Source organism: Panthera pardus, unplaced genomic scaffold, assembly GCF_024362965.1.
Source record: "Panthera pardus isolate Hobbes unplaced genomic scaffold, ASM2436296v1 HiC_scaffold_6, whole genome shotgun sequence".
Lineage (NCBI taxonomy): Eukaryota > Metazoa > Chordata > Mammalia > Carnivora > Felidae > Panthera > Panthera pardus.
Genome location: NW_026526991.1, coordinates 37,853,564 through 37,875,379, shown reverse-complemented (window position 1 = coordinate 37,875,379; position 21,816 = coordinate 37,853,564). Strand labels below are relative to the sequence as shown.

The 21,816-nt window shown below is 39.4% G+C and overlaps 1 protein-coding gene across 1 annotated transcript in view; it reads right to left on the bottom strand.

Annotated features, from left to right (window-relative positions):
• Positions 1 to 16,095, bottom strand: part of LIN7A (lin-7 homolog A, crumbs cell polarity complex component) — a 126,661-nt gene extending 110,566 nt beyond the window's left edge. The window contains exon 1 of the mRNA XM_019455212.2: positions 15,662 to 16,095. Within this exon, the coding sequence (XP_019310757.1) occupies positions 15,662 to 15,743 (82 nt within the window). The 5' untranslated portion in view covers positions 15,744 to 16,095. The remainder of the gene's footprint in view (positions 1 to 15,661) is intronic.
• Positions 16,096 to 21,816: the final 5,721 nt, after the last annotated feature.

Below are 21,816 nucleotides of genomic sequence, written 5' to 3'. Positions count from 1 at the left end.
AATATGTAACCCACAAGAACTTCCTTTCAGATTCCCCAGTAATTTCTAATTGAGCCTATAACATCAGATAAAGTGAAAAGGTTCCTATGTAAGTAATTTTTTTCCTGTATGTGAATGCACAATAATGGTCTTCTAAGTAAAAGTTTTCAAATTTTTCAGAACTTTAATATCATTTAATGTCATTTTATTTTTAAAACAATCTTCTTTCAGTATTCTCTTCTCATATTTTTCAATTATGTTTCTCAAACATACCTATTACTTTTTCAGGATCACATTCCTTCCTTTTAGTTTCCATTCTTCTAAACTACACTTTTAAAATAATTATAAATTGCTAATTTTATAGTCTCTTTCTGATTTTTTTTTTCTACATCAACTTGTTTTCATTTTTCAGACATACCTTATTCTCTGCGAATTTCTGTTCCCTCTGCCAGAAATGCAGGGTTTATTCACTTAATGATTTGTCATGAATACTGACTCAGTCCAAGGTTCTAGTTTCTTCTCACATGTTTCTTTTTATTTATTTATTTATTTACTTACTTACTTATTTATTTACTTATTTATTTATCTAGCTAGCTAGCTATTTTTAGAGAGAGAGAGAAAGAGGGGGAGAGCGTGCACGAGCGGGGCAGAAAGGCCAAGGGAGCAATCTAGAGAATCTCAAGCAGCTCCAAGCTCAGCAAGGAGCCTGATGCAGGGCTTGATCCCATGACCCTGGGATCATGAGCTGAGCTGAAATCAAGAGTCAAATGCTTAACCAACAGAGCCACCCAGGTGCCCCTCTTCTCATATGTTTCTAATGTCTGTGAGTGCACCTCTGACAGGGATTATTTATGAGAAACCAGTGTAGCTAGGTGTTTCTCAAGAGTACGGTCTTCAATTTTCTTTCTCTAGTTTGTTCTAGCTTAAGAATCATTTTATGTAAATTTGAGAGAACATTTCCTAAACCAACTCCATAGTGCATATTTAGAATCCAAGCTTAGTAACACAGGTTAAGGTACGGGAGTGCATATCTAATACCTCACCCCCAGTTCCTGCTCTGCCCCCAGCCATGGGGCGAATTTCTAAGTCTAGAACCACTTGACACATTTTTCATCTCCCTTCCCCTTCACTTCTACCAAGACGTCAGCTCAAAATCACTACCATTCTAGCCTTCACCTCCCTTTTCATTTTTGGCACCTGGAGATTATTCTTTCTCCCTTGCAATCTCAGCTATAGATAGTTTTATAATTGTTAGATTTTATCTGGCACATCTTGATGCTTGTAATGGGAGAGGTTCTGTGTTAGCTCAGTCTACCATATTACAGATTCAGTCAAATTAGTCTCTAAATTAGATTTTAATGTGAAATATGACTAACAACATAAAGACAGTCTACCTAACCTAATAGATACTCAGATGTGCAAATCAGTACCAAAAATTAACTAGGCTGTAAAAAAGCTTGCAAAGCCTGTCTTCCCAACTGGGAACACAATTCCTTACTCAACTAGGTTAGTATGAATTATAGCTCACACAGGATGAGCTAACTTTGCAAAACAGTAGCTGCAAGGGTATAGAAACTCTTCCAAGCTGAGAGGGAGAACGAGCACAGGCAAATATTCATAGGATTTTTTCCACAAATGTTTACTGGGGGCTTATGAGAAAGAATGGACCAAGATGAGGACCAGAAATGAAGACCCATTACAACCAAGAGAAAGTAAAAGAAAAAAACCCTCCACAACAAGGGGGAGGAAAAAGAAGAGGAAAAACAGTCCTAGTTCCAGGATCTTATGCGAATGCTATTAGAAATCCCCTACCACCAGGAAAGGGCAGAGAACTCTCCCACATAAGACCCTCCAATGATGAAGGCACAATTTTTAGTCTGTAGAACAAAGACAGGCATTATCACTGAGAAAGCCCCATTCTTGAGACTTAGTTATAGGGACTTCCTGAGACTGAGGCTGGGCCAGGAAAACAGAGAAACCTCTCCTCCCCCCAGCTCCTAGACTAATAAGTATCAAGTAACAAGCAAGAGGAGTCTGCCCTTGGGGGGAAGGCAGAGAGCAAGAAGAAAGAACCCTCTGGAACACAGGTGACTAAGACTGAGAAGACTAAAAGCTGAGGGTGAAGACGCTCAAATGTTTAAATTGAAGGTAAATACAAAACACATGTTCTCTTCTCTATTTTTTTAATGCTCTAAAATCAGAGGTCAGCAAGCATTTTCTGTAAAGAATCGGATAGTAAGCAGTGTGGGCTTTATAGGCCAAATGGTCTGTCACAGCTCCTCAACTCTCAACATTGCCTCTGTAGCTAGAAAACAGCCATGGACAAAATGTAAATGCATGACCATGGATGTGTTCCCATACAACTTTACTTATGGGCACTGAAATTTGAATTTAATAGAATCTTCATCCATCAAAATATTCTTTTGAGTTTTCTAACTATTTAAAAACGTAAAAAAAAAAACAATCTTAGCTCATAGCCTGTGACCCCTGGTTCAAAGCAAAATTAGTAGCTGTGAATCATTGGTTTCCAACATGGGCACAACAATAGCACAAAAGATGGGAGTGAGCAGCGAGGTATATTGTTTGAAGCACAACTATGCTAAATTAAAGACGTATACGATACACCCTAGGGCCTACAACCACAGATAGAAAAAGGAAGGTAACAGCAAGATAAGCAAAGGCCTGCATCAATAACAGATGGGTAAAGTATTATTTGAATATAAGACAATATTAGTGAGCGATCCTTTACATTTGGAAAAGATATAATTTGCAAATAGAAAATCTCCTCTTGAAAAATATTCCAGAGAAACTTTTAAGAAAGATAAATGAAATGTATTTTCTTTTCAAGCCCTGAAAACAATGGAGAGCAATCCCAGAGAAGACGCTTTGAAAACTTGTTAGTACATGTAAAACAGAGATTTCTAAACCCGGAGAGGGGAGAAAATGGAATTAGGTAGGAAATTAGGCATGCTTTAGGGTGTGTCTATGTACAACACATCTTGCCTATGGCTAGTTCGTTTAGCTGCTAGGACAGAGGGTTGCTAAGGCCAAGACTGTGGGGTGAATGTTACACTGTCTTAGTTCAGAGTGACTATAGATATCGTCAATATAGTCAATGCAATGACTTAGATATCACAAAATAGCATAGAATAGGTGGCTTAAAAGTTTATTTATTTCTCGTATTTCTAGAGGCTGCGACGTTCAAGATCAAGGTGCCAGCAGATTCCGTTCCTTCAGTTCACTTGCTGGCTTGCAGCCTCTGCCTTCTGGATGTGTATACTCAATCAGTGAAGAGAAAACTCAGATGTCTTCTTATAAGGGCAATAATCCCATCTTGGGGCTCCACGCTCATGACCTCATCTAAATCTAATTACCTTCCAAAGTCCCCATGTCAAATGTTATCATCTTGGGGACCAGAGCTTCAACATACAAATAAGAAGGGGAGAGACACAGTCAGTCCATAACATATGCCCAACTTAATATTTTTCTATTTACAGTTATCATTTGGATGCCAAATTGGCAATGCTTGGAAAGTGTGTGACATCAGAAGAAATGAGTGCCTACGTGATCCAGAATCGTTCATTTATCCAGAGGCAGGTTATCTCTCAACCTCAACTAACTAAAATAGGTCTGAGAAGCAGGAGAGACACAGAATTTCCCTCTGAGCCAGCCAAATAAGTACCTCATCATTCCTTCAGTAATGTGCATTAAGCCTCACTGACTTCTTTGTTTTATCTTCCACAATTCCTTTATAAAAATCCCACTTTCTGGAGAACATACACTGTACCAAAGAAGGAAAGTAAATGAATTTTTAGGTTAAAAATTAGTAAGTTTGGGGCCTCAAGGAATAAACTTCAGCTATTTGTTAAGTTTTATTTAGATGGAACATCTCTTTCACATTTAATGCTAAGCAAATACAGCATTACTTGGACCACTGGAATCCATATTAAAACCTCAGTGCATGCATTTTAATAATAATGAGTAAGCAGAGAGTATTTATAATCTTCAAGATATTTAAAGCTAATTTGGAAGAAGAAAAAGAAGTCACAATTTTCTCTGGGTCTGAAATTTAGGTCCTACTATATTCCCAAATTCCTCTCACTAATCCCACTTAGAAGCAAGGACTGTAAGGAAAGGGGATTTGGGACACTATTATCACTCACTTATAAGAGCCTGTCAAAATTCTATGTCTATTAAAGAAATTTTGGCAGTGCAATATAGGTCACTGAAAGGTAATCTGAATGCCACAGTCATTTTCTCTTGGTTCACTGGCACAACATGGGAAGGAACAGAATATTGCTAGTACTTCGTGATACTAGCATTTATGAGTATTTTGCTCTTCGGTATTAAGAAATCAACAGTAAGCACAACCATTTATTAAACACTTGCTATTTTATAATAATTGTGCTAAACTTGTAAAATATATCACTTAGGGTCGCCTGGGTGACTCGGTTAAGCGTCCGACTTCGGCTCAGGTCATGATCTCAGTTTGTGGGTTCCAGCCTCACGTCGGGCTCTGTGCTGCACAGCTCAGAGCCTGGAACATGCTTCACATTGTGTCTCCCTCTCTCTCTGCTCCTCCTGCATTCATGCTCTGTCTCTCTCTGTCTCTCAAAAATAAAAATAAAAGTTAAAAAAATTTTTTTAAATATCACTTACGCTAATCTTTACCAACATGAGTATAAGGTCCTTTTTGCGAGCATGGGAGAAAGTCATTTCTCTTTAGTCCAGGGTCACATGCTCTCCTGGTGTGCCTTCTGTCTGTTTGTCTCCTGAAGACTTTACAAGCACCTCTGCATCTTCTGTCCCTTAGAAGTAAGTTCAAATTCCTCAAAGCTTGATACAGACCCTGTTACAGACCTATGCCCTTGCTCTCCAGTGTAGCATAGTGAGCTGAAGGCCTCAAGAATAAACCAGCCTGAGCCTCGATCACTTTATTTAGCCTCTTAAGGCTCCAATTCCCACATCTTCAAAATACTAATAACATCTGCCTCAAAGGCTCATTTTGACGACTCACTGGAATGAAATAAGAAGAGATCTATGCGTGGGGCACCTGGGTGGCTCAGTTGGTTGGGCGACTGACTTCAGCTCAGGTCATGATCTCGCAGATAGTGAGTTCGAGCCCCGCATCGGGCTCTGTGCTGACAGCTCAGAGCCTACAGCCTGCTTCAGATTCTGTGTCTCCCCCCACCCCACCCCTCCCCTGCTCACACTCTGTGTCTGTCTCTCAATAATAAATAAACATTAAAAAAAAAAGACGAGATCTACGTGCAACGCCTGGCTGTGTAGTAGTCTATGTAATGTGATGCAGTGTAATGTAGTAAATGCTCAATGTGTGAGCTATTATTATAATCCTTAAATTATGTATCATAAGTCATCTGCTTAATGTCCATCTTCCCTAGACTGCAAGCTCTACCTCTAGCCCTTGACTTGCTACCAGGCACAAAGTAGACTCTCATTCACTCCTCTTTGAATGACTAAGTGAAGGAAGAATCAAAGGACTGTATCCCCACACAAAGTGAATGTCATCCCTGCATTAAGAATGAGAGAACTGGGGCGCCTGGGTGGCTCAGTCGGTTGAGCGTCCGACTTCAGCTCAGGTCACGATCTCATGGTTCGTGAGTTCGAGCCCCGCGTCAGGCTCTGGGCTGATGACTCAGAGCCTGGAGCCTGCTTCCGATTCTGTGTCTCCCTCTCTCTCTGCCCCTCCCCCATTCATGCTCTGTCTCTCTCTGTCTCAAAAATAAATAAACATTAAAAAAAAATAAAAAAAAAAAGAATGAGAGAACTAAGATGTGGAGAGAATAAACAATATTTTAAGTGTCCACAGATAGTAAGTGGCAGAATTGCAATTCAAATCTCTATGTGTCTGAAACTGAAGCTTGTGCACTTCCCATTTATTGCACTGGGGGAAATGCATGCCCTGGGGAGAAGAGGTGGGGAATAATCAATCAGTATTGAGCACTTGTACGGACCTGGAAGTTCTAAGCACTTGCATGTTTTCCCAGTTCATTTTTATAACAATCTCAGGAGGTAAAGAAATACTATTTTCAATTTTACAGGTGACAACTCAAATACAGAGAAGGTAGCAACAGGCCAAGTTTACATACCAAGGAGGAGGCAAGGATAAGTAGAATTTGAACCCAGGCATCTGGACCAGAGCTCACACCTCTGAGGGGCACACGTATGTTTCTCAGCATTTTGTGATGCCTAACAATTAAATAGCCCTAAAAAGGAGTTAAAAAGTCGTTTTCGGTTGTATTTTCCCCAGTCAACTATTTAATACATATTTGTTTGATATCTGCATATAAATCAAATCAAACATAAACAATGAACATCTACATAAACTCAAATCCCTGTCTTAAGCTATTACTGAATCTTAAAGTCATTCTGTAGCTTTTCCAGTTTGTCATTCAACTTTTGTCTGTACATTTCCAATAAGCCAGTAAAAGGATTTTCACTGATTCCTGGAAGGCACTCATTTGAATTTTGAGCAGAATAGGTGTAGGGAATTTTTTCTTGAATAAAAAGTTATCATCTTGTGCCATCAGCTCATTTACCTAATCTTATCCCCCCACAAAACTATGCAACATGTGAAGACAAACCAGTGATTTATTTAATACACTGTGATAGGCAAAGGGGACACAAAGATAGATGTAAATAACTTATGTTGTTAGGGTGACAGCAGTGTAAAAGAAAAAGAAAAGTTAATCCTGTGTGGTAAGTACTCCAATAGAATTATGAAGAAAAGTGTCATTTAAGCATCAAGAAAGAAGTGATCTGGGGAGAGGAAGTCGGCAAATGAGGAAACTTTTGGTTTCAACCTCCAGGCACTTCCAAATGCATCTTGCTTCTAGAGAATACCAAAATAAATAATTTCTACCTTTTAGTATAGCCTGAAGACAAGAAATATCTTCTGTCTATGCCCCTTGGCAGTAGGGTGGGAATACAGAACTTCCAGGACTCAAGGAAGAAATAATTATCATTGTCGAGTGGTTCCTAGGATGACCTGTTCTAACTACTTCATACATATTAACTCATTTAAAGCCAACATTTCATGGAGTTAGCGCTATTTTTGTCATTTGCCATTTTACAGATAAGACAATGGAGATTCAAAGCGGTCTAGCAACCTTGGAAGTTTGCAGAGCTAGTAAACAGAAAAGCAGGGCTTCAAAATCAGGCAGGCGGGCTGTGGAATGCATCTTTGCCATTTGAAACCACCCCGAACTCCAGCCCAGGACTGAGTCATGATGACATGGCCCGTCTGTGGTTTTCAAAGTAACTGAGTGGAGTCTAGTGGGGCAGTATTCACTGGACAATATAACCAAGAGCAATAAATAGTCAAGGCTGGCTCCTTTTATCCCAGTGGAATGAATGAATGAATGAATGGCTATATTCACTGTCCCTATATTTTTCTCTTATATTGTAACCTGCTATTCCAGCTAGGTATAATTTTAGAATATTGATAGGATTTCTCAAATAATTTGCTATTCCTCCTAGTTCTATGTCACCTACATAAATCTTCTGGGGACTCTCCTCCAAAATATCAGTAACAATGTCGAATAGGACAGAGAAGCAAACTGCCTTGTAGTAGTGTTTCAACCACTAGAAATCCAAAAGTGCAATCATCCACTTGATGTATTTCTACATTTTCCACAAGGCTTCTATAAAAGTTGTGATGTCATGGGTGTCATGAGGATGGTAGGGCCATAGCACACACCTGAAATTCGACAAGATCTATTCTTAGTGATCCCATGTAGGCTCTGTGGGATCACCACTTTCTTTTATAAGTGCCAATACCCCATTCTTTTATTAATATCATTAGAGTTTTTTTTCTTTTTTTGCCAGAAAGCAAAAACAAGTAGATTGAACGGTAGTCTCCTAAGACACCTTTCTCACCTTTTTGGAACCCAGGATATTCGTCCATCAGCAATTACTGCTCTTCCCCAATTTTTCTCAAAGATCTCTTTCAGGAGTCTCTCAGCCATATTCCCCACCTCTCTTATTATTATTAAATAGATTTAGCTGTAATTTAATGGTTTTCTTCCCCGTATAAATTGGGGGCTTAACTTGTACTGTCACTTTGGATTCCCATTATTCTATCCTTTTTTGATTACAGATAATTCTTTGGTAGGAAAAAAAAACCACAGATTTTATACTGAAATATCAGAACTATCACCACACTGAGCAAGTAAACAAAAATAGCAGAACTGGCTGGACTTGAAATAGCCACATTATTTCTGTGGGAAATTACCATCAGTTTAAAAAAGAAGCTATAGTTTTCTGTCCAATACAGATAACTATCCGAGTATAACTTCAAAATAAGTTTCAATTCAACATAACTTTTTTGCAAGTAATCCTTGGGCATATTTATATTTTATAAGACCAGTCTTCAAATTCAGCTAGCACATAACGGTGGTAAAATTCAATCATAAAACAACTTGTCTATCACTTAAACCATTAGTAAATCATTGATGTAATCAATATGACTTTTAAAATGTGTGCTCACTTGCCAACACAGAGTGATTTCAAATTAAATCCATTTTAACTGCTTTATCAAGACACAGCTTTCTCATTCATCCATTTGTAATTTTTAAAAAAAGGATGAGGCAGTGGAGCTTGTGTGTGTTTGTGTGTGTGTAGAGGAAATTCTGCTAGACCTCTCCCCCTCACACACACACACACACACACACTTTTTTTTTTTTTTGGATGGGGGTTGCTTTTCAGTTGTATTTTGGCCTTAGTTTATGTGGTTCAAATAACAAGTTAAAATAGTGGGTGGAGGTGAGCAATGGAAGTAGGCTATGATATCAATACCATCACTTCACATCCTTTCTTGGCCAGGGAAAGCTGTCGCTCTTAGGAGTTTGTTACACATAAGCACAGAAACAAAGTGATAAAGTAAGGTAGTCATCCCTTTCATATTACTATAGGTTGGAAGGTTTTGTTTTTTAAGCACTAAAAATGTGTCCATGATAACGAGTCCAGCTAGGTCAATTGCATTCCATCATTCAATCAACAAATATTAAGGGTGTGCCAACTATGTGCCAGACAATGTGTTGGGCTCTACATAAACAAATCCAGCATGGTCTCTGATCTGACGAAGACTGTATCCTAATCGACAGATGTCAAGACTAAGAAAAGAACTCTCTATTGGCTTTGCACTTAGAATTGCATCCCTAAGATCCAGTATACATTTGATGCTACTCTCTCAATGTTTCCTTTTCTTTACTAATAGTTAAGTCCTAGTTGTGATCCCTGATAGTTCTGTAACTATATAGTGCAGAATGAAAGACTCAAACATTGATTTGCCAAAAAAAAAGTTCAGTGAAAGTATTTTTTTTAATGGGTAGTGAAGCTCACAGAAAACGTGAGAAATCAAGCAAGCACTTAATGTTTGTAGACTAAAACATTCTGGCAGCTGCTGTGAGAAGGTTTTAGGACAAGAGCCGTATATAGTCAACCCCTCTTCTTTTTTTTCTCCACAATCATGATCACTGGGGTATACATCTTTAAAGCAACAGAAGAAATAACTTACTTTTTTAAATTTTTATTTACTTATTTTGAGAGAGAAATAGAACAAGGGTGGGGGGGAGGCACAGAGAGAAAGGAGAGAGAGAATCCCAAGCAGGCTCCACACTGTCAGTGCAGAGCCTGACACAGGACTCAAACTCAAGAACTGTGGAACCGTGAAATCATCACTTGAGTTGAAATCTAGAGTCAGATACTTAACCCACTGAGCCACTCAGGCACCCTGAACTAATTTAATTTTTATTTTCCTTTCTTAATCTCTCCTCATGTTAAAAAAAAATAGTAAGGAGAGAGAAAAGGGGCAAGTCCCTTTGGACTGTGAGCAAAAGCAATTTTCAGGCAAATATAGATTTTATAAAAACTGGTGAATACAGTCGATTAGAAAGCTATATGCTGCCCAAGGCTTGAATTGGGAGATATATAAAGTAATAAGCTCTGCATGCCTTGAAAAGTGGAAAGAAAAGAAAGAAAAATTTTAATGTATCACAAATTCCATGAAAAGTGTGTCCATGGGATTTTCATTTGCGTTCAATTTCGGGTTTTTTTCCCCCATAAGGTTGAAACCCACAAAATATAAGCTCTTGGTTTTAGGTTTTATATTAGAATTTCTGAAGGACTAAAAGTTTTATTTTTTTAAAAGGGAAAACACATCAAGATTTGTTTAATCAATATCTTAGATTAAAATTCTTTTTAGAAGCCAGGAATCAAGATTTCCATTTATACTTTTGTGACTTAACCAAGTTGTATTTAACTCACAGAAAAAAGTTCGATGACTGACAACATTTTATTTTACATAGGCACCTAATACAGATTATAAACTATCGATTGTGTCATTAACAAAATCTCAAATATTTAAAATTAGATAATTTTAATTACTCCTAGCAATTGCTTTATTTATCCCTATTTCTCCAAGACCTGGTTTTGTATTATTTGTTTATGAATGATGATTTAAAAAAAAAATCTCCCTCTGATTAAAGTTAGAGGGAGAAGTTACACAGACGTGAAATTTTGAAGAATTCTGTTGTATTTCCTTTTCCAACCTTGAGATGGAGAGTGAAGGAGAGTTTGAACTACTATATTTAAGAAAGTACCTAAATCCATGGAGTCTTGAATGTAGTGAAGTATTCCTGTGTTGTTACAAAAGTGTTAAGTATCGTAGATTGCATCCTGCTTTGTTCTCCTGAGTTTAGCTCAAGGTCATTCCTTGTTTTAGAGATTATAATGGGGCAAACTAACCTCTGGTGTAGGGAAGAATTGCTATAAACATCTAAACTCTGGCAGAAAAGACTCCACACTAATCTCCTTATCAGCCTCTCCTCTTTGCCATAAGGGTAAGTTATAGGCACTACTTCCTATATCACTAATATAAAATACTAGACTAAAAGCAACTATATCTCATATTACGACCACTTGGGTTCGACATGTAGATTTATGCATAGTGACATGTAAATTACAGTGTTCGGTATGCCTTTGAAAGTTTAATTATATGATATTTTAGCCTAGTAATAAGAAGCAAAAGCTGATCTATAGATTTCTCTTAGTATACTTGAAACCATATTCCTATCCTAAGATGAATACCTAGAGTGCTATTACTTCTTGGTAATTTTTCTTTTTGATTATATGTTTGGTTATAGATGTATTAATGGGATGGTAGTCAAGATATACACGTACTAGTTGCTTTTAGGGTCTTCTTCCCTTTATCCAGAATTATCCAGAATGCCGTTCCTAAGAATCTTATTAATATATCAGAACTCAGTTTAAATTTTCCTTTCTCATGGAGCTTACCTTGACCAGCACAATCTAAATAAATAGGTCCTCCCCCATTAGTCTCCATCCTTTTGTCATTTCCATTGTCTTCATAGAACTTCATACTTTAAACCCCAATCTAAAATCCTAATCATAAAATACATCATCTGACCCCTGGCCACCAACTTCACACATTCATTTTCCACCAGTCTTCCCTGTGCTCCCATTTTCATGTTGACTTCCTTGTTTTCCCAGATTGCACACGTGACCTCCTTCTCCAGAGTGCATTCCCCGAGACATCTGCAAATTTTGCTTCATTTCCTTTGGATCTTTTCTCAAGCATCATCCATTTAGGAAGGAGGACCTTTCTTGACTATCATATGCACAACAGCAGCCCCTGCCACTGTCCCTGACCCAGTCTTATTTTTTCTTCCTGGCACTTACAGTTTTATGTGTATATGTTCTGTGAGTGACTCACTCATTAGTGTATAAACTCCATTAGACTTTATCTCTTATGCTCATTAGCCACAAACCTGAAAACAGTGCTTTCCATAAGGCTGACACTTAATACTTATTTGCTGAATTAATTAATTAATCCCTTATTTATTATCTATTACCCCCACTACGCTCTTAAGGACCAGGAAAGCAGAAACTTTGTTTCTGGCATTTCTATAGTATATTATTATCATATATATATATACACATATATGATACATACATTCAAGGAATGAATATTTATTGAATGAGTAAATTGTGTATGTGTGTGTGCGTGTGTATGTGTGTATATTAATCTCTCTCCCCCCATGGGCTCTAATTGCCACAGAGACTAGAATTATGTCTGTTTAGCTTACCACTGTATTAACCAATTCCACAGTAGGGTCTGGCTTATACCAGGCACTCAATGGGTTAGTGAAGAATCCAAAGCACTGGGACCAGAGTGAACAGGAGCCTACTCTGGCTCATAGCCACCCAGAGGCCTACACAGGGTTAATCTGAGGTCTTAATGACAGGTGGAAAAGAGTTTGGAATATGCACAGAGTGGTGAAAACCTTAAGTAACTCTGTTCATCCTTTCCAGGGCCCAGTCTGATCTTGGCAAAGGCTTCCTTCCCAAATAAGATCCAAGAAGCTAGTGCAGACTTCTGAGTGTCTTGCTTTCAGATAGTATCTTTTAAATTCTGGGAGGAGTAAATCTTAATTTCAATCATAGGTTTGATTTCTTTAATTAAAACCTTTGCCCTGAAGATTCCAGATAAATCAGTTTATGGCGCCAAAGGGCATCAAACAAGAAAATCTAAATTTTAGCATAAAATGTCCCACTCACTAGTAAAGTAACCTTGAAAATACTTATCATTGCTTCTTCAATATTTTTCACTTGAAAAGGAAAGATGCTAGAAAAAAATCAAACTATGGATTCATGCTTTAGGTTTGCTGAGATGCCCTTGGAAGGTCTGGTCAAGCATCTTCTTTCCTTCTTCTCCTTTGCCCACCTGCCCCAACCCCTCTTGGTTATTAATCATAACTTTGGTGAGCTACGGTTACTGATTGGAATCCAACAAGCACACAACGGAAAAGAAAGGTTAAGAATCACTGGCCTGTGTTCCTCCTGCCATCTTTCCCAGGGCCAAAATATTGTGAATCTGTAAACTGTACCTTGGTTCACTACTAAATCCCTATCTTTTAACATTGCTTAAATCACTGCAGTCCTTAGTTCACTTACACTAACTTACATTAATTTTTTATCTACTGTGCATCAGAAACTATGACAGGCACAGAGAATACCAAGATGATTTTAGAAATGGTCTCTTCCCTCAAGGAGCACCATTCAGTAAGGAGACAGATACATCATCAGCATGTGAGAAATGCTTTGATAGGGCCAAATCAGTGAGTGACCTCCAAGCACATCAAAGGGCACCACAACAACCTGGGAGAGGGAGTAATCTGGAAAACCTTGCAGTAGATGACCAGCCACTGAGTTCTAATTGCAACTAATCGAATTATAGACTGTTAAAGCTGCACAGTGTCAGAATCATCTCATCTAAATTTCTTATGGAGCAAAAAAACAAAACAAAACAAAACAAACAAACAATCCCCCTGCTCCCCCCAAAAGAACTGATGCCCAAAGATGCTAACCAAGCCATCCAATGTAAGTATGACAGTTATAACTAGATGGGACCAACGTGCATATTATTATGCTGCCTTTTTAAAAAGACTTTGGTTTTTTTTGTAGGAACTTTTTCAGAACCCCTTCTTTCATTGGTTTAATGATGCTATTAATCAATTAATTAATCACATTTTAATAAGGTATGGGAAAAATATTTGACTTCATGCACAGCAATGATGTCAATAACCCATCATCCATTAATTACATACTTTGCAGTTAGCTTCTGGTTAATTTATTCAGTTACATCCACAGCCTCATTTTGCCTCTTGAGCTACTTACTAAACGGACCTAACCACACTGGAAAGGACAGGTACTGTCTGGCTGTGAACAAGAACAAACTTTAAGAATAGATCTAGGTCTGACTGCAGTTCTTCTCCACAACTGAGTAAGGAATCTAAGGGTCAGGATAAAATCCAAAAAGTGAAATATTTTCAGTGGTAGCAATATGTAAAATTGCCCAGGTATGCAGTTTTCTTGGAGTTTGTTTTTTTTCTCCCAATGTAGTCGTTTTACTTGGGATGTTTAAAGACTGATTTAGTAATGGGACAATATAAGAGCCCATTACATTAAAACAGAAATTCATGGGAAATCTATAATTTCTAATAGCTCGCCATCTGTTCGGCTCTTAGTGGCAATGGATTTATCCTGCTTAGTATAGATGATGATACTGGGGTGCATTCATGGATTATAGAGTGCATTTCTGAGCTCTTTAAGTACTGTTATTAATTTACGAACTTGCAAATCAACATTTCCCAACACAAAATCAATTATTACTTTTTTTTTTTTTTTTTTTTTTGGCTAATTTTTCAACTCTTACCCCAAGTAAGGTTGCTATGGGCACCACATAATATCTGTTCTGGCGCCAACAGATTGCGTTAAAGTCATCCACAGTCTCTCCAAATTAAAGCCCTACTGAGTTCACCGGCTTTGCACTGTACTCGCAGCAGGATGCTCTTTTGCTTTGCTCCACAGTCCAGTTTAATCTGCTAGAAGAATATTTTTAGAGGCACATCGGACTAAATCATCTTCGACTGAGCACACCATCTCCAAATGGCCGCCCAGGGTCCTAAATCCGGCCGCTGCGGACCGGGACGAGCAGGTGTCCTCCGCTGCGGCGGCGTCGTGGGACTCCAGCGCCAACATAACTAGACGTCGGAAGCCAGAAAGGAAACCTGAACACACAGGCACAGGTATAACCTCGCACGCGCGCTCCAGAGAGGCCCCCAGCGCAGCGGAGCCTTCTAGCCTTAGGCTTGGCAAGGCTCTGGGGGGAAGCAAACACTGCTTCCCCATTCAAGTCAGAGAGCAGGGCGCAGAGGGTCGCGGGTCAGAAGTTGAATTTCAACCCAGCCTGCGCAGCGTCCCGGCGCCTTCCGCAGCCCCGGCATCGCTCTGGCGCCCGGGCTGGGAGAGAAACCAGGCTGGCTGGGGCAGGAGAAACTGAGTTGCCACCACCGGAGAGCTGCGGGTGGCGGGGGCAGAGGAGACCCCGGCCACCTTCGGAGCGCGAAGCCGAGCAGAGTCGGGCTCCGCTGCAGCGACGCTGCGCCCCTAGCCTGGCCACTGCTGCCCGCGCCCCGCGTTGCCCTTTCGGCCGAGGGCGACTCCCCGCCGCCGCAGCCCGGCCGCCGTGCGCCCCGGCACAGGCCACCCCGGGTGCGCCTCCTCCGCCCCCGGGCGGTCGCCTGAGCACCCGCAGCCGGACAGACCTTCGTCCTCCCCGGCGCCCGGACAAACTTCCTCCCTCCTGGACCCCCCCCTCCCCTTCCCCCCCCCTCCCCCCCCCCCCGGGCCGCGCTGGCTGGCAGGCGGCTCTCTCGCCAGGCTTCCCTGGTCTCCGGCTGCAGGCGCCCTCGCCCGGCACGGCGAGCTTCCTCCCTGCCCCTCTCCAGCCCCGAGCCCGGGCGCCTACCGGTCCCTGCGCCTCAGCTCCAACAAAGCCGGCGGCCCCTAGGCGACCCGGCGAGGGGCTGGGAGTGGCGGCGGGGGCGCCAGAGCCCGACGAAGGCATCCCTCGGCCGGGCGAGTGCAGCGTGCGGGGGCAGTGGGGACGTGGCGGGCAGAGAAAGGGGAAGAAAGTGTCCTGCTCCTGGCGCGAACGCCTTCTACGCTCGTTTTCGCTCGTTTTCGCCCGCCCCGCTGCCCCTGCTCGAGCGCGTCCGGCTGTCCCGGTGGGAGTTGGCAGGGGCAGAGGGGCAGGCAGAGGGGACGCAGTGGGCTGGCGGGCGAGCCGCTCCCTTACCTCTGTCCAGAGTGAGCGGCTGGACCACTGTCAATGTCGCCATGTCTGCCGTGGGAGCCGAAGTGACGCTCGGCTTCAGCATCAGCAACCGCTTGTAGTGAGAAAAAGAGGAGGAGATTGGGGGCGGGGGTGGAGAGGGAAGACGGAAAGGAGGGGGAGGCGGGGGGAAGGAGGGAAGGTGGTGGTGGTGGAGGAGAAGAAAGCTTGGGTGGGTTGGCAGCCAGATGGAGACGCAACTGTTCCGCGGCGGGCGGACCTTCAGTTGCGGCGTGAAGCTGAGCAGGTATCGGAAGTCGGCTGCATCGCGGGCTCCGGGCAGGAAGGCTCTGCCCTAGAACTTTGCTATGCCACCCCAACGAGCGCCGGATGGGTGCAGCCGGTGTGGTGTTCGCTTTCAACTTTCCACTCAAATAAAAATGGTCAGAGTGTAGGTGTGCCGAACGGGGGGGGGGGGGGGGAGGCGGAGTGAAAGGGGATGGGGAGGAGAGGGAGGGAGATGGAGAGATGGATTTTTTTTTTTTTTTTCCAGATTCGGAGAATTTGTCAATCCGGTAATCCCATCCCTTAGAGACAAAATGCTTCTAGTTCAGAAATGTTAGGATTTCATTATAGTTGCTGTTAATTTCTGTTAAAGTACCCCCCCCCCCCCCGTTTGGAATGTTGATTTGTAACAGTATATAAGACAACTGACTTAAGGCCAGGGTTTCATCATTAGGTCTCCATTAAGGATCTGAGTGTATTGCCTAGAAAATTACTTACTTTAAACACAAACTTCTTAAAAATGATTTTGAATCAAAAAACACAAAGGGAAATTTCTACCACTCGGTTTGAAGAACATGTACCAGGTACCTAGCAGTTTGTCGGGTTAATTTATAGTCAGTCAGTGGTTACTGAGAGTTGCCACTTACTGATTAATTGGCATGTGTGACAGGAAATTAGCTAGGAGTGTTCCATGCCCTGTGCCATGGTCTGACTTGGGGGTTCAGGACAGTTCCTGCCTTCATGTAGCCTGTGGTCTAGGGGGAGATGATGCTATTAAAAGGGTCATTTTAGAGTCAGTTGATCAAGATTCCATGACTAGAACCTTCAAATACTGACTGTGACCCCTTCACCCCAACAGACTGTTTTCACTATCCTGCCACTGTTGGGACTTTCATTTTCTGATCAAGAAAATAAGGAGCATATAGAAATCTTATATAAGCAGAATGGTGATGACTGTGGGTTCAGGATTGAAAATGACAAGGCTGTCTCCATCCCCTTCCCTATGACAAAGCAGAATTGTTTTGGCTAGCAATCTACTCTTAGAGGCAGACACTGTTTTATAGCAAAATATTTGCATATTATCTACTTCATTGTCTTCGGATTATAGAAACCACTGGTTTCTGAAGATCTTTTCTATCCCATTTTCTACATTTAAAAAAAAAAAAGCAAGATTTCACCAATGATTCAAACAAGTCAAAGATGACTGGCCACACACCAAATAGATCCTAAAGACATACTTAAAATAGTAGTTCAAAATGCCTATGTTTTCACTTAGTGTTTAAAAAAGAACCCTGATCTTGAAATTCAAGTCTTAGTTATGTGCTCTTCAGAAATCATGTAATCTCTCACTGATCCCCTTCCCTCATCTGTCAAACAAAGGAATTAATAACCTTCCATTTCACTGAGATTCTGTAAAATGAGAGAAGTAATTCTACCCTGCAATCAAACTGAGTTTTGTGAAGGTCTGATGATACTCTGCATGTGAGCATGCTTTGGAAACAGTAAAGTATATATACATTTACTCATACAACAAACATACATCCCACATGAACTGTCCAGCAAGCACTATGCTGGGTGCTGGCCATGCAGAGATTAAAGAGAGTTGGCCTTCTCCCTGGACAGTGCTCAGTGCAAGTTGGGAGACAAAAAATGAGCAAGCTGTGAGAATTCCATGAAGTGCTCCGAGCAGCATAGAAAGGACAGGACGAAGCAACAACTATGGTTATCATTATTCACATCCCTTAAATCAAACAACAGAGAAAAGTTTAATTGTGCACAATAAACAGTAGAGTATGTTCTGTGGATTTGCACAAATATCCAACCTCATTCAATAATTGAAGATGAAAAGAACATACAAATCTCTTGGTCACTAATGTAGCTCTTTTAACAACAGAGTTTATTATGAATATGCTTTTGAGTGGCTTGATTCATAAGTCTAAAAGCCATAATTGTACCAATTTCCACACAAATCCCAGATTGTAAGGTCTATAAAATTAGGTTTTTTGTCTTTTTGTTTTCTGATATATCCCCAGCACCAAACATTTTATAACGTGTTTCTGTACTTATAACTTGAGCTCCCTAATTGAAAATTTGCTCTATCATTCTCTATGTTGACCCTGTAGGGCTTTTGTAAGGATTAAAAGAAAAAGTAAGAGAAAGCACAAATCACCATATATTCATTAGTTATTATTTCTAATAGGGACAAGTTCAGTGTCTTAGCTTATGTGTATGTAGGTGTAGAAAATTAACAGCAAACACTGCATTATCTGTTAAGATTTATTTTTTATAGAATATGAATAACTATCTCCAATAGTATTTCTGAGTGTCTGCTTAAGACTTGCAGACACATAAGAAAAGTTCCTTATCCTCTTCTTTTGCTTCAGTAGATGTGATCATACTTAGGTCTCATGAATAATTGCCTGGATCACTACTATACTAACCATAGCATTTCATCAAGGTCAATATATTTGATCTATTCATATGTTTTTTGCTTTGTTGATTGTGTATTAATCAGGGAATTGTAAAACACCTGTAATTACACTTGTACCTTAGCTATTGGGTTACACAATCACTACAGTCTTTCATTAAATCATGTATAGTATATGTGTGGTAACTATGTTTTCAGTGGAATTCATTAATTCAATAAATGATTATTGAGCACTTACTATATGCTAGGCTTAGTGCCAGGTTGGTTTCTCTCCTCTTTTTAGTCCAAAAAAGTAGGTATTGTTATCCCATTTTATAGATAAGTAAACTGAGGGCAGAGGGGTTAAGCACCTTGCTTAAGAATAGTAGCACCGAGGTTCAAGAGCCCCTGTGCTTCCTGCTAAGAAATATTACACCTCATTTTGTATTACTGAAGATTTAGGGAATTCAGCCTTTTATATTATATTTGTAATTATGTAATATGTATAATATATATGTAACTTATATATATGTAACATATATATATGTAATGTATGTATAAAATATCTCTTCTCTCTTTTTGTTATGCTTGAGTTAACCTCAAAGAGAGGAATGCATGGAAGAAATTTAGGTCAAAGGAGAAAAGAATTGTGATCCTGAATCCATTCTATATCCATATAGATTAATATTAAAATGACTACCTACTTTGAAATATAAAATCTGTTTTTTCTAAAAAAGTATTTCAAACCTATGTTAAGGTCTGTTTCACTTAATTGAATCTTTTTGAATTATATGACAAAACCAAGTGAGTGTTTGCATGAAGAATTAGTATACCAAGAAAATGAGTTTAGTTAGATTATAAATGGAGTATAATAAACACAGTTTCATATGAGGAAAATAGCACCTTGAAACTGGAGTTCTTTCAACCTTAGGTGTTAAAAATTATTTTTGACTTATTCAAGATATCACATTATCTTCCTTGATTCTCACAGCTTTGTCAAAATAACACTAGATTAAGATGAAGTGCCAAACTATATTTTGGAATGTAAATGTTTGTGTTTTTTTAGTCATCATAAATATAGAATCCTACTAAATTTATTTAATCCTTGGATCTGTTTTGATTATTACTTTGTTCATTTAACAAATGCTTAATGCACTTGCTATATACTAGGCACTGTTCTAGGCACTGGGATATTGCAGTAAACAATTATTCTCACTTGGTTTATATTCTGCAGGAGAGAGAAAGACAATAAACAGAGTAATAAACAAACATGAAAGAGATCAATTAGTGACTAAGTGCTGTGCAAAGAATGAATGATTTGATGACTGAACTGGGTCTAGAATAACATTAGGTTTACAAAAGACAGTGATAGGGAGAAGGGCATTCCCAGAAGCAGGAGAGCAAAACCACGGATGGGAGAACAGACATGGTGTATATTTGGGGGAAAAAAGCTATTTAATCTGGAGTAAAAGAAAAACCTAAAGAGGGCCTTTGACAGTCAGGTTGTGAAAGATAATCTAATTAACAGAAATGTAATGAACCTTTTTATGAACTACTTTGTGTCCGTCATACAATGAAATGTACCAATACAATGCAGGTAAGAAAAAACATTGTATGGTAGCATCTACATTAAAAATCACTCGCATCAGAATGAAATGAAGAGTTACTAATTCAGAGTTGGATGTTAGAAAATTAAAGATGAAATAAAAATACAAAAAGTCAATTCTAATTATTTTTTATTTCTTTCCAAAAAAACGAAAAAAGACTTTGAGAGACAGAAATCTGAAATATGAATAATTTTTCCTCAGTGGTACGGTCTTATTTGCATTTTTTTACATTACCAGTTATCCTGCAAATCATAAGTATAATAATTAACTTGTACTCTGATTCTGCCACAGGCAATGGCACATATAATAAGTCCAAAGTCTTTCTGGTACTAGGGTATTTTATTTATGCCTATTTAACTCATTGAATATAACGATGTTTTTGTTTCATTTTGAAATGAACATTTTTCTGTTTTCACAATTGCAAATTGTGACTGATCTTTTTATAATGAAATTTAAATTCAAAGCTCACAAGTTTCTTCTTTTTTTCTTTATGCATCCCAACCTCATATATACACCACTGAGAAAGCCTAAGAGATTTAAGAGAAGCAAGATAAAATGATTTTTACAAGGGATACTGGACTTATCTCTTTCTCACATCTACTTAGGAGATATTTCCAAATGTTTAAAACTCACAACCTTTGGGAAAGGTTCAATAAAAGCAATTATTACTGTTACATTTTTTAACATTTAATACATTCAATTTTGAGTGGAGAATTACGTGTTTTACAAAAACTGCTTACTATGTCCTTGCTATGCTCCAGGCACTGTTTTATGGCTGGAGAGATTCGATGGTAAAATAGGATACGTCCCTTTTCTTATGCACCTTAGTTTTTATGAAGGGAAACAGATAAACTACGAAGAAACAGTCATTATACCAAGTAATCTTAGGTAGTGGTAACAACCACAAACAGTGATCTGCTGAAACTTGTTCGCACTGTTCACAAGACCCAATTATGTGCATAATATTCCAATATTGCTTTCAGTGACATCACGTACAAATGGCCACGGTGGGAGCATTTACACCCTGTGCATTGGCAAATACTCTATGCGAAGTTTTTTGTTTTGTTTTTCTTCTCCCCCCACCCACCCCGGAAAGTTAAACATTTGCCAGCACACCACAAAGTCCACAAAAAAAGTAAAAAAGGAAGGTGTGATGAAATATGCCTCAGGGGGTAAGTCAACTTTAGAATGGTCAGAAAATAGGTCACATTGTACTTGATAGAAAATTTGTTTAAATGACAAATCTACCCGTAGTTGATGGAGTGCTGACTAGCATAAAATGTTATACTTTTGAACAGGAAGCTACTCTTTGCGGTTTTGAATCAAAGGATTGCTAACCAAGTGGGCCAGGATCTTTTGATGAGAAACTAAAGAAAAAGGAGGAATATGGTCACTGTAATTGGGCATCTGTATTGTTGGAGAATCTGACTATGGTGAAAAGAGAACACTCTTACCTTGATCCTTGAAGAGGGCACTGTGGCCAAGGCTTGTTTGTTTGTTTGTTTAGGTTCTCAGCTTCAATTAAAATATGATTTACATGGGTTTTTATTGAAAAACACCTCAATCCTGACTTAAAAAAATATCCAGCTCAACTTATTTATTTTTCTCTAATTCTGGTGCTATGGAATTAATTAAGGATATTAGGGAGAAACAGATGAAAAGGGCATCCTTGAATTCTTCCCAGATTGTGATACAGTACAGTAATTGAGGCTAGTAACAGAATTTATTGTAGGTGTGCTGAGGGACATATATGTCAGTAATTAGCAAGCTTAACAGCAAAATGCAAAATTAGCATGGACAGCACATTCAGAACAGAGCTTAAAACTCTCATTTTTATCCTCCAGTGCTCTAATTTAAAGCAAAAATTGCTACAATTTTAA